General features: G+C 35.7%; 1 protein-coding gene across 2 annotated transcripts; it reads left to right on the plus strand.

The window, feature by feature from the left end:
• Window positions 1-3523: 3523 nt before the first annotated feature.
• LOC116851734 (sensory neuron membrane protein 1-like) lies at window positions 3524-13588 on the plus strand. 2 transcript variants are annotated; one of them, XM_032831456.1, is made up of 9 exons: window positions 3524-3707; window positions 5763-5879; window positions 7656-7813; window positions 8140-8339; window positions 8864-9066; window positions 9763-10018; window positions 10897-11108; window positions 11247-11473; window positions 11932-13588. In XM_032831456.1, the coding sequence occupies exons 2-9, from the start codon at window positions 5772-5774 to the stop codon at window positions 12149-12151; spliced, it is 1584 nt and encodes a 527-aa protein (XP_032687347.1). In that variant the 5' UTR covers window positions 3524-3707; window positions 5763-5771; the 3' UTR covers window positions 12152-13588. The 2 variants fall into 2 exon arrangements, with proteins under 2 accessions (XP_032687347.1, XP_032687346.1); XM_032831455.1 differs by lacking the exon at window positions 3524-3707 and adding an exon at window positions 3733-4710.

Raw genomic sequence — 13588 nt, forward strand, 5'->3', positions numbered from 1 at the left:
ATATATATATATATATATATAGGTTTATTCATATTGCAGTATCTTGCAAGTTGGAAATTAGAATAAGACATAAAAATAATTTCTATTTCGCGCTTACACGGAAGAAATAACTCCGTTAATGTAACTGAATTTTCCGTTATCCGGGAGCCAAAACTCGGTTGAAGGAAAAGAAAAATTTCTATAGGGGAGGTTTCCGCTCAACCAATTGCTCTCAGTCACTTCAATCGAGTCTTAATGTAGCTAAAACGTTCAGACGAATATTTTCGGTCACAGTAACAGAGATATTATTTCTTGTCTGGTTCCCATTTAGATCATACACAAACTAAAATTCTTTATCCGTGGATATTTTATCCGTGGATACTTGGTATAGTTATATATATATAATCTTGCAAATTCGGACTGTATACATACCGTAATATATTGTAACAGCGCAGCCGCCATTTTGTATAAAGAAGATATTAAAAGGTAAAAGTACCAATTTTTCCGAATATATGTCTAATCCTGGACATTTTTATCATTTGGTTTTTAGATATGAATATTTAAACTTTTAATATGAAACATATATACATATATACAACATATATACATATATACATATATACATATATACAAACATATAAACATATATACATATATTCATATATACATATAGTATTTATATACATATACATCATACAGGGTCCTCGAAAAGTATGGAAACGACTTAATCATTCGTCAGGGATGCATCTTGGAAAAAAATGTTAAATACAAAAGTTGCAAGGGTTAAAATGTGTACAATGGCCTTGAATTTGACCTTCAAGGTTATTTCAAGATCAAGTTGATTTTTTTAAATAAAATCCCCTATTTTTTATTGCATATTCTTATAGCTTATCTCAAGAGCTTTCCAAAATACTATAATAACGTATTTTTTCATTAAGTACTTTTTGAGTAATGAAACTTTAAATGTTACAGTACCGCCGGCATTAGTATTATTCAAGGTGTACCATGCGGAGGTTGCTCGGTCTTTCGTATATAACATGCATATAACATATATACATATCACTCATTTGCTGTAACAATGACATAACTAAAAAATCGCCCTTATTAAGTTATTAGTACAGGGAGGAAGGTTAGTACATGTACTTTTTACAGCTAAAACGACAATTACTTACTAAATTATGTCAATATGATATTTTAAAATTCTCATGCAAAATTATAACAATTTAAAACATTAAATCGTGTATTAGATTTGGTTTCTGGGTTTTAGCTGCGTGGATTCTTCCACGTGGGAGGATCCTTCACGCACATAGCACGTAATATTACATAATATCACAATAATATTTCCGTAATATTGCAATATCGCAGAAATATTATGGAAATATCACTGTGATATTGTACATATTACGTGCTATATGGCCTTGTATGGGCCCTGATGAAGCAGACTGAAGTTTCCGCGAAACGTCGGAATCAAACAAAGAAGAATCCACGCGGCTCAAACCCGGAAATCAAATCTAATATGCATGAACATCGTGAAAGCCTAAAATATCAAATTAAATCGCATCTCCTGAAAAATCATATGTTTCTAGTTATGTCATTGTTGCAACAAATGAGCAACATATCCTATATAGAAAGTTTAAATATTTATATTTGAATATCAAAACCATAAGAATGTCCAAAATTAGGTACATGTCCGAGAATTTATATTTTTACCTTAATACTTAAACCTCAAAAATGAGGCAAGTTCACCATTAAGATACACAAATATATAAAATAATAAGAGTATTCAATTTTAAGATATTCCAACAATTTTTTTCTTCAAAATTTTTTCTTTCTTTTTTTTTTAATTATATTATTGTAGACATAAAACACAGATCTGCAATGTCTGTGACGAATGGTGGGCTCTTTGTGTCATACGATACACCTCAAATTTAATTAACACATACGAATGATTTTTTATTTTGAAGACTAAGATTTAAGAACTAATTTTTCACTTGAAGGGAATATCTCGTTATTCTTGAAGGTATTGCATTATTATTAGACTACTTTAACAGCAATGTTAATTACTTCGATATTAGTTTCTCGATTAATTAATGCACTTGCGAATTGATCGTAATGTCATATACCAGCAAATAACCGCCGCAATTGCAATCTGAGTCTAAGATATATAGAGGCAGCTCGTACTTATTAACGTAGTCATTCTCAAGGTCTGTTTATTATAATTCATATGTATTTTTTCCAAACGATATATTCACTGAAAGCTTGTTTGAACAATGCTGTGTGTAGAAGCGGCGAACCTAAATAATCGGTCTATTTCTACTGCTACAGTAGCAAACAGCTAAATTGCGCAATTGAAATATATCTACTGATACGCTGTTGTAAGTGGTTGATCCTTCGACAAACGGGACAACCATCGGTCAATCAATAACTCATCAATGTCATATGTCACTAGCTCTTGAAGGTATAACGTCCGATCAATCCCGCTATGTTTTAATACTTTTGAAGAACAAAATAGACGATCTATATAGAACGTGAAAGCGGAAGTATCGACGCGTTCTCTCGCAAAAGAAATTGTTTTTATTGCAATAACGGAAAAAAATAATTTGTTGCAGCAGCAAACTAATTTGCTACATATCGACAATTAAATATAATTCGTTGTGTTAGCTACTTTTTCTTTGCTGCAGGAATCTATTTTCTTGCTATGATAACAAGAAAGTCTGTTCTTACAACAAAAAAAGTAGCTAACGTAGCAAATTTGTTACAGATGGACAACTAAACATAATTTACTGCTTTGGCTACTTTTTTTGTTGCAGGAGCAGATTTCCTTATTATGACAGCAAGGAAATTGGCTCCTGCATCAAAGAAAAATTGACTAATATAGCAAATTATGTTTAGTTGTCCATATGTAACAGATCTTTTTTGTGCTAATTTAATTAATACAATTAATTTATATTTTCATTATTAACCTCTTAGGTACTGTACGCCACTATAGTGGCTTTCACGTATGTCATCTTTTTGAACGGTACGCTACTATAGTGGCTCATTCTTATTTCTAGTAAATTATAATTTATTCACCTGAAACTGTATTCTAATGTACTTGCGTAGTGAAAAGCGATAGTTCCTGAAAAGCATTACTAGACACAAATCGCAGTGTTGCATTGGTTGCATTCAGAAAACATAGCTGATCAGTGAGCGGTCAGTGATTATTGATCCTTACTGTTAGATCCCTAACTTTAGACCAATTACGTTGACTAATTACTCAATCGTTGTGTAATCGTTGTGTCTTCTGAACGCACCCATTGTTTTCGCGCAGTCCTCGTTGAACTTTACAGAGATACAGCTCCGCGGAAAGTCCTGCCGTAGGTTAATCTATATCTTCTCCTTGTGTCAAAGAGCGTAAAATTGCGCGGCCTGAATCGGACGTTATTTCGTAACTTTCGTCGAGCAGCTCTAGGAACGTCTTTACTTAGCTGAATCATCTTGCGAGCGTAAATTGCGCGTTTTCAATCGCGTCGTCGCTAGTGTATCCGTGTGCCGATGCTCAAGATGCCACGCCAGACCAGCCAAAGGAGACAGAAATCCACGATGGGGCTGAGCAAGTCAGGAGTACGCCGACGCCGACCCGGTGTAAGACATCGGTGTTATTATCGCGCGGACAGTCCGTTAGTGACGAGCCGCGCACGATCAACGGCGACGAGGGTGGCGCGGAAATTGGCCAGGAGAACGTACAGGTGCGAAGACGGTAGAACGAAAGTCGAACACTGTCCGCCTTGCGAATCGCGACCCGCTCCCTTACGTGATTTCCGACGACGGGCCGAGATTATTTCCCACGTTCTGCGCTTTGCTTCTCGGTGAAAGAGGGATGAGAGTACAACTGACGTGTTGAGAAAGGACCACGAGCGAAGAAGCGACGAAGAAGTAACTTGAACTTGATCGCCGCTGTGATCTGCTTCTAGATGTAACGGAGAGGAAATGTGAATTTCCACCGGTGGAATTTCACCTGCAGAAACTGCACGACGAGGAACGCCAATACGCGATATCGTACATTGAGCCAATATACCGAATAACAGTACTGATACTCGGAACTGATACACAGAAGAAGAAGATTACGCACTCGTTTAGACAAACACAGAACAGAAATAGAGGGACTAACGTAACGGACGAGAACGAGTAGTTGCATAGAACGAATTATTTTCGGATAGCTTGATTTTTATCGTAACTATATTTAGAGCATGAAATCGTGATCCTTCCCGCTCGGAGAGATTAATTCTAACGGTACTGCATTTACTTCTTTTCACGTTATAATTCAATTTATTTATTTGGACTTATTTATAAGCGATAGTTCCTCGCGGACTTTGCTCGACGGATATTCGCATTGTATTTATAGCTTATTTAAGATTTTATCAACGATAATTTTCCAACAACACGTTGACGACGTGTCGTACATTCGTCATGGCATCTTGCGCGCTTTTGTACGCGTGACGGGTTGTCTGGAGGAATTTCACACGGCGGTCTCTCAGATCTTCTTCGCATCGACGCAGTGATTTCTTCCGAATCGAAATGCTGGCAAACCGAGAAGCAAAGGCGAACGTGACGACTTCGAAGCGATATGACGTCGCTGTTCGCACACTTCGGCGTACACACGACACCTTGAAGCGTACGAAGCTGCTGAACTTCGTCCCATTCGGCAGAGCGCTGGACAAAGTGATTCGCGTCCTCGAAGAATACAACAAGGTTCCGATCGTTTGAAAGTTTCAAATCGTTTCAAAATGCGGCGTTTCGAAAAAGCATGAAAATTCGCTCGAACGCGATCGTGGCGGACTCGTCGTTTTCGTTATTATCCGAAATTTCACTTAATTCGATTCGGGTTGAACGGTATTAACAGTTTGTGTAAATCACGATTGACCAAGCATCACTCTTCGATATCAATTATAATAATGCGCGAGGAAAGTTCTTAAGCTGAAACAACACTATATGTGATCAACTCGTATAAGAAAAACGGAACTTACAAGGGATAATATCCAAGTGTGACATGCCATTTTTCTTGAAACTCAGAATGCACATAGCATATGACATGACATTTCATATTTGATATTTCACATTGACCCGTTTTTTAATTTGCACAATTATTTAGACGATTGTATAAATAAAACTCGAAATAACGATGTACGTAAAAATTGATATTTATAAGCCTATATATGTAAATCTAAAACACATAAACTTAAAAACTATAAGCACATAAACTCATGCACTCAAAATTCATAAAAAACTCAAAAACCCATAAACCCGTTAACCTGAAATCCATAAATCCAAAACCCATAAACAATTGTCTAAATAATTATGCAAATTAAAAAACGTACAGAGAAAACTATTTGGTTGAATCAAATAAACACTTCTTTGGAATAGTCCAAACGAATTTTTTGATTGATCGAACAAAATTTTGTTTAACGCAAAAATATTTATTTGCGGCTTAGTTCCAAAGAAATATTTTTGTTGTGTCAACCAAATAATTTGTTTGGACTGTTCTAAAGGAACATTTATTTGATTCAACAAATCGTTTTCTCTGTACGGGCTGATATAAAGTATCACATATAAAATGTCATGTCATATGCGGGCTGATATAAAGTATTACATATAAAATGTCATGTCATATGCGTGTTGAGTTTCAAGAAAAATAGAGTGTCACACTTGAGTCCCTTGCTAAAATTAAAAGAGCATATTTAATATTCGTTATGCGTCTGAAATAAACCTCCTGGTTTATAACCGAGTGCTTGATGTTTCCGCAGAGTGTGAAGATGGTGTCCATAAAGAAACTCGGAATCGGTGGTGGCGTCATGTTCGTCGTCGGCATTCTCTTCGGCTTCGTAGGGTTTCCCGCGTTGCTCCGCTCGCAAATCAAGAAGGTAAAGCGATGCTTTTTCCCTCTTTCCGTGGATGCCTGTAATTTTAAGTGTCTCGCATAAGTAATTTTAAGTATCTCCCATTGTTATTACATGAATGCACATTTATCGCTACCGTTGATTATCTAATTACGATGAGAACGTCTGTATGTAGGCCACCTCGTTCTTTTGTATTCTTGCATGCATCGCGTAATTAAATCAGAATATATCAAGGATGATTCTTTTCAGAATGTCAAGCTTTATTAATATGGCTTTAAATAATATATATGAATTTTATAAAAATTATTATACGTACACTGTGTGAGACAATTGTCCGTCTAATTGCGGTTTTCTTTTCAGCTACTACATTTTATTCTGATCTATTATATTGTTAGTACTTTCATAAAAGCCCACATTTTAGAAGCTCGAGAAGCACGAAATATATTTTAAAGAGGAAAACCACGATGAGAACAAAGAAAAAAAGATTATCTTTAAAAATTTCTCTTCAAGTAAACATTTTGTTAAATAATCATTTTACATGTATTTAAGACATATTTCAAAAAAACTTTTATATTTATTTAAAATATATGTTTTATGACGAGCTAGATTCTATAAAATGAGACTTCTGTCGAAAAATATGATTGCATTGCCCAGATGATCGCTTTTAAACGACTAATCTGAAGTTAATGAATTAAAAGGTTTTAGAAACATGAAAGTGACTTTTTTTGTATGTAGAGGTTTTGAAGAACGTTTTATTTTCACGAAATAACTGATTCTGTAGGAAAAAATTTCGACGAATTTTCGGCGAAAATTAATCAGTTTTTTGTATGACTAGTTTTCTCGACTAATTTTTGAAGAAGAAGGAATCGATACGTGTACGAACTGAAAAGAATTCGATTACAAAGAATTTGCTGCAACGTAGAAATCAATCGAATCAATAGCTTTCTAAACATCTTTACATACATTTCACTTAACGATGCTGTGCACAAATAACTTTAACTAACTGTAACTTCGTCAATTTCCAACTATTCTTTAAACAATTTTCTAAAACTAATTTTTCAGAAAATGTGGTAGAAAAATCGATTTTTTTTAATTTCTACCGTGATGTTTCCTTTTTAAGTAAATAAAGGAATTTTGGTGCAATTGAACTCTTGTTCCGTCATATTCGGAAAACCTCAGCATGTCATTTCTAGGAAAGAATCCTGCACACGCGCTTGATGTAACTAGTCGTTACAGCTGCGCTGCATACCGCGAAATACTTGAGTCATTCAGCAAAGCTATACATCGTGGAATCCTTGAACCTTACTGCAAGTCGCTGTACGTTACAATATATTGTTTTGGCATTTTCCAGTTCAGTCCCCGATTGCATTGCACGCAAGAAGAATATGACGGAGGATTGATGTGGTTTATTTCATTGTTCGTCTCGCGGGCAGCGTGACACGAAGACGGAGACGGTCAGCGAGATTACCAGCAGATATTCATTTAATTCGTCTTCACGGGACAAGATTAAAGATATCATTACGTCGAGGCTGCAATTTTCACGATTTCCGGGAAATTGCAAGATTTGTTTTAACTGCTAAACTACAAGTTTCGTGTCGAGATATCTTCCTTAACCGCGACGCCAATAAGCTCATTTTCGAGCTATTTTCATATGTATTTTTAACAAAATGAAGATTTGTGTTGCACAAAATCTTTTCACAGCTTTGTAAATGAAAACTTCGTTTCGTGATTCATGATTTATTACATCACACACCTTCATCGTGATCAATGACGAATTAACAAGATTTTTAATGTTCACAGGCGATCGCGTTAAAGCCGGGCAGCGAGATACGCGAAATGTGGACAGCGTTTCCACTGCCATTGGACTTCAAAATATACCTGTTTAATGTAACCAACCCTGACGAGATCATGCAGGGTGGAAAGCCGAAGTTGAATGAAGTTGGACCGTTCTTCTACGAGTTAGTCGTTTTTACATTTGCAGTTAGAACACGAATGTTAAAGTTAAATTCGACATATTAAAATCTACATAATATATGAAACACAGAAAAAGTTTCATATATTAAGTTTCATAAAATTTTCCAAATTTTTTAGAATCATAATAAATTTATTAATCAGAAATAAGTCTTAAAAACGAAAGATATTTAAAGAAATAGGATATTTTTTATATGTCTTTAAGAAACATTTCGAATAGTTTGTGTTATCGGGATGTTACTGTCAAGATTAACATGAATTGTTCGAATCTTTTCGAGTTTCTGGCACCGATCCTGTCACGTGTTCATTTCAGTGAGTACAAGATGAAGTTGGACCTCGTGGACCGGGAAGAAGACGACAGCGTGGAATACAGCCAAAAGTCGACATGGTTCTTCAACAAGCCGAAGAGTAACGGTCTAACCGGCGACGAGGATATGGTGTTCCCTCATCTCATGATCCTTGGCATGGTGATGGCCACTCTGAGGGAGAACCCCACCGCGGTCGGGGTTGTCGGTACGGGATTCATGGTGTAGTGTTCTCATGATGTCCTTTCTGGACTGAAGAGAATACCAATAAAGATCGAAACCTTCTGCGAATTTAATCGCGAAAAAATATTACACGTGTCAGATATTCGTCCGTGTCTGTTGATTCGTATCAACTTCGGTTACTCACGCTCGTACAGATATCATTATTTCTGTTCAATGTCGCGTATCGATTGTCCCCGCAATCGTATCGGTCGTATCTCGCAGGGTCGCGGCACGGACTATAACGCGTGCCAGAACCTTTAAAGTGGAACGCAAGACACCTTCTTTTCCATAGCATAGGTGCGCATGTGCATCTTGGACGATGGTATAAATTACTCATATGGTTTCGCTAGTTTTTATAGACATGGTGTTTTCACGACGCGACGATTAGCTTTCTTAACTGTCGCGACGACAGTCGAGTTCTCGTGCGATCACTGCGCCTGAAATCGAACTCGCCGCTAACGATTCAGAATCGCTGTAGGTTTCATGACTTGTGTAAATGGTCCGTCGCAGGCAAGGCGGTGAACAGCATCTTCCACAGCCCTGATTCGATATTCGTGAAGGCCAAGGCAAAAGATATACTTTTCGATGGTTTGCCGGTCGACTGCACGGTGACGGACTTTGCCGGAAAGGCGGTGTGCAACGTGTTGAAGACAGAAGCGAAGGACTTGATACCGGACGGCGAGGACCGCTACAAGTTCTCTCTATTCGGTGGGGTGCGTGTCTTCGCGATTCTAAGCTGATTAAAATTCCGATCAGTTTTAAACCCAGATAAGCACTAACTTCTAAAAGGTTTCTTAAAGACGTCCAAAAGCCACTCTATTTTATTTAGATGTTTTTTGCACATCTTTCAGTCGCTTTTAATACGTCTTTTGGAATTTTGTCTGAAAATTAAATCTTTGAAAATTAAATCTTTAAATTAAACATTAAAAATTCCGTTTATATGTGTGTGTTTATAAATTTATAAATTGTATAAATTAAATTTATATTGTGGGAAGATAATAATGTATGTTGTGGGATGATAATAATGAAGTATAATTATTTCCGACTGTTGATTCTGAAATCAAACTATTCTTTTAAACTATCTTTTAAACATTCCGATTTAGGTTGTTAAATATTCTATGGATTTTTAAGAACTCTCTTCTCGTGTTTATATGCTACTATCGGTTGCAATACAACTCTAGAATCACTAACTTTCTGAAAGCACGTTAAATGGATAAATCATCATGCTAATTGTATATCAAAAAAGCAACGAGTCATGCATAGAGTTAGCCGCGAACTGTCAAGGCCGCAGTTTTACCGCAAACGGGAAAAGATTATTTTTTTCTCTTAAAATATATACGAAAAATACATAATCAAATAATGCGAGAAGAGGCAACGAAACAGGCCGTTTAAATTGTTTATTTTTTCAGAAAAACGGAAGCGTTGTACCACAGCGCATGCGAGTTCTGCGCGGCGTCAAGAACTTCAAGGACGTCGGTCGTGTCCTGGAGTTTGACGGTAAGCCCGCGTTGGACATTTGGCCGGAGGATCACTGCAACGAATTCAACGGCACCGACTCAACGATCTTCGCACCTCTATTTGGACCAGACGACGACATCGTCTCGTTTGGCTACGAGATTTGTCGGAGTCTCAGCGCGCATTACAGTCATGAAACTAAAATTAAAGGTACGTGTGTCTAGTTCTTTTATCTTGAAATCCAAAGTGAAATTATGTAAGATATACCTTATATAATTACATAAATTAAAATTTTTTACATTCAAATATATCTGTATATAATTATAATATAAGCAAAACACAAAAATGATTTTCAGACGTTCGAAAATCTTCTGCTTAATGAGAGAAATACTTTTTTAAAGTCATCTTTATTTTTTGTTTCGAAGACATTCAAGGTGGCAATAATTATTGCTTCACCTTATGTGTGTGTATTATTACATAAGATATACCATAATTTTTTATAATTGAAATGAATTTGATTAAACCTAACGCTATTTTTTTCTCGCTATTTCCCAAGTAGCAAACTCACGTCAAAATAACGTCAAAAACTGGTCATAACTGGTCGATTGACATTAAGTGACTAAATAACGACGTCTTTAATACATCTCTTTTTGTGACATCTTAAATGACATTTCTGTACAATATCTTAATGACGTATTATTGACGTTTAAAGACGTCATAAAAACGTCATTAAGTCGTCTTAAAATGTCGTTATCGCTCTGTGACATTAGACCGTCATTTTAATGGTATTTTCACGACATATTTGGTCATTCCTTGGTCATTTTTGGTCATTTTTAGTCATAAACTGACCAGATTTGGACATCATTTTGATGTGAGCCTGCTACCTGGGTTTTTATTACATATTTTAGGATCTAAAATATACTTACGCATAAAGTTAAAGCAAATCATCTTAAATATAACATTTTTTATAAACTTGTGTTATACTTGTTAATGTTTTTCTTATTATACAATTATAAGAAAACATGTTTATCGCTATTAAACTTTGTCGTGTCACGACATATTTTATGAAATCCAGGAAAAATTTACAGGCATCAATACTCTTCATTACACGGCTGATCTTGGTGATATGAGCAAAAACGAGAGGGAGAAGTGCTTCTGTCCGACACCGGAAACTTGTTTGACAAGGAATCTCTATGACATGACGAAATGTCTAGGTGTTCCCATCATCGGTTCCCTACCACACTTCTATGACTCCGAGAAGAACTGGTTGGAAATGGTTGATGGCTTGCATCCTAATCAGGTGACGTTATTTCAAAAATATATAAATGGTCACCTAATTCTTATCGCGAATTGAATAGATAAAACAAATACAATATATAACTACGATTAAATAAATAAGAAGTGTAATTGCCGTTAATTAAACAGCCTATGTTTACAGGAAGAACACGAGATCGACATGGATTTCGAGCCGATGACGGCTACCCCGATAAGGGCACACAAGAGGTTGCAGTTCAATATGTTTATACACGCGGTGCCGAAGTTCAAACTGATGAAAAACTTCCCGGAGGCGTTGCTGCCGCTGTTCTGGGTAGAAGAAGGGATACTTCTCGATGACGCATTCGTCAACAAGGTGAAGGTGGTATTCAAGGCGATGGCGGCCGTTAAGTGAGTATCAAATCGAATTAAGTGCCAATGTTTATTAATAACTTATTGCTAACACAAATAGATCGATCAACGTTAATTTAACAAGTATAAGTCAATGTTCGTCACAATTAAAAGTTTTAACAAATTAATTTGAACATTCCCAGGTAGCACACATACGTTTTAGAAATGTTTTATAAACGTTAGAACCAAACGTTTCATAACCGTTTCTTAAATATTTCTTATGAGTAAAAATGTCCACTCAAAAAACGTTAGGTGAAACGTTATTTTTGCAAAAAAAATCGTTGAAGAAACGTTTTATAAACGATTTAAAACATTTTATAAACATTTCATAAATAAGGTTTTAGAAAGGTTTTTGTTAAAACATTTTTTATTGGTGCTTTACAGTTCTGAAACTATAGATACGTTTAAGAAACGTTTCTGACGTATATGTATTATTTGGGTTATACCTCGATTTGCAGCTTTATCAAGTGGCTGATGATACTCGGCGGGATAGGAATGGGCGGCGCGGCTGGCGTGTTGTATTACAAGAATCGCGACAGCGGTAAACTCGAAATTACGAAGGTTACACCGAAGAGCGGCAGTAGGGCAGACAGTAAAATGGATAAGAACTGGCCGCCCGGCATGAATATTAGCACGATACAAGCGGCATCGGTGCCATCTAGTCTCGACAGAAATTGAAGCGCTTTTAGCGGCATGTTAATATCAATATTAACATCGCGAGAGTTTATCTCTACAGGCTCAGATGTAATCAAAATTATTGACAATGGACGATAATTAATAATCATGATAATTGATGGACTTGGTGCGACAATGATCTAATCCTGTATTTTCAAAAATTCGAGAAAATAATTCTTGAGATTATTCTTGAGAATATTAGTTGTATTAATTTCTTCATTTTCTATTCTTTAATTTAGAAAAAAGATAGATCATTGTTACATGCGATTCTTCTATTGAATGATAAGTCGTTTAAAATGTATTAGTTTGTGAAAAGCTAATAACAGTGCAAAGGGAGAAATAATTGATTCAATTTTTTTTATTGAGAAAAAAGAAAATAATAAATATATTGCGACGATAGATATAATTACGATGACTACAGTTGACATTTCAAACTAGCGGAGAAACAGATAAATTTACAATTTTTCCCAAAGAGAATAGATAACGGAACTATATTTTAAGTTTAAAAAATATAATGTAATATATATCTAAATTAACTACTTAACTACCTCGTTGTAAGTGTTAAATTGTTTCTTAAAGCTTTCAATAATGCACCTTTATGTACCATACAATCTGCTTTCAATTTATGCTTTATGTATTAATCAGTTTTTTCTTCCTTGACGAAAATAAGAAGTTTCATAAACGTTTGTTTAGCGTTTACGTAAGCGTTTGCGGGAGTTCGTTAAGAGTTTAAAAATTGTTAGTAGAGCGGAAATTGCAACACTGTAGCGTTTGAAAAGCGTTTGCGTATTGAAAAAGCGTTTGCTGAACGAAGAGAAAACGCTTGTCTTACGGCGTTGTAGGAAAAGTGTTTTTTAAACGTTTTAAAAGTCATAGCAAACTTTCTGTACGAAAGTGTATCAGCGTTTATTTTGAAAAGCAATGCTTCAGCATTGCAGAACTTTCACGAAATGTTATATATAGCATTTGATAAGTTCTGAAAGCGTTCTGAAAGCGTTCAAAATCTAACGATGTTGAGTAAGCGTTCATATAACGTTTGAAAGCGTATAAACTCTCAGGAAATTCTCATCGAACGGTTTATAAAGAGTTTTATTTTCGCCAGGGTTGGTTTCTCTCAATGGGTAGTAATTTATATTTTTAATGTATTGTTGAATTTTTAAATATTCTATACAATTAGAATTGGACTCTTGCTTCCAATAATTATTCAGCACTAGTCTAAAAAGATCAAAAAGACTAAGCACCATCGATGGAAGACTGCACATCTGAAGTACCAGATAGTCTTAAGAAAATCATTTAGCCCAGATAACCAAACCTGCGCGAACAGATTTCAAGCAGAGCTTGTTATCAACTTTTGATGGCAAATAGATAACAAATTTGATGCAGGATCTGTTATATCAAATCTTGCTGCCAAATTGTCGCCAGATATGCGGCAGAGCTTGT

The sequence above is a fragment of the Odontomachus brunneus genome, unplaced genomic scaffold, assembly GCF_010583005.1.
Source record: "Odontomachus brunneus isolate Ranch 3 - 2012 unplaced genomic scaffold, Obru_v1 Obru_scaffold_188, whole genome shotgun sequence".
NCBI lineage: Eukaryota > Metazoa > Arthropoda > Insecta > Hymenoptera > Formicidae > Odontomachus > Odontomachus brunneus.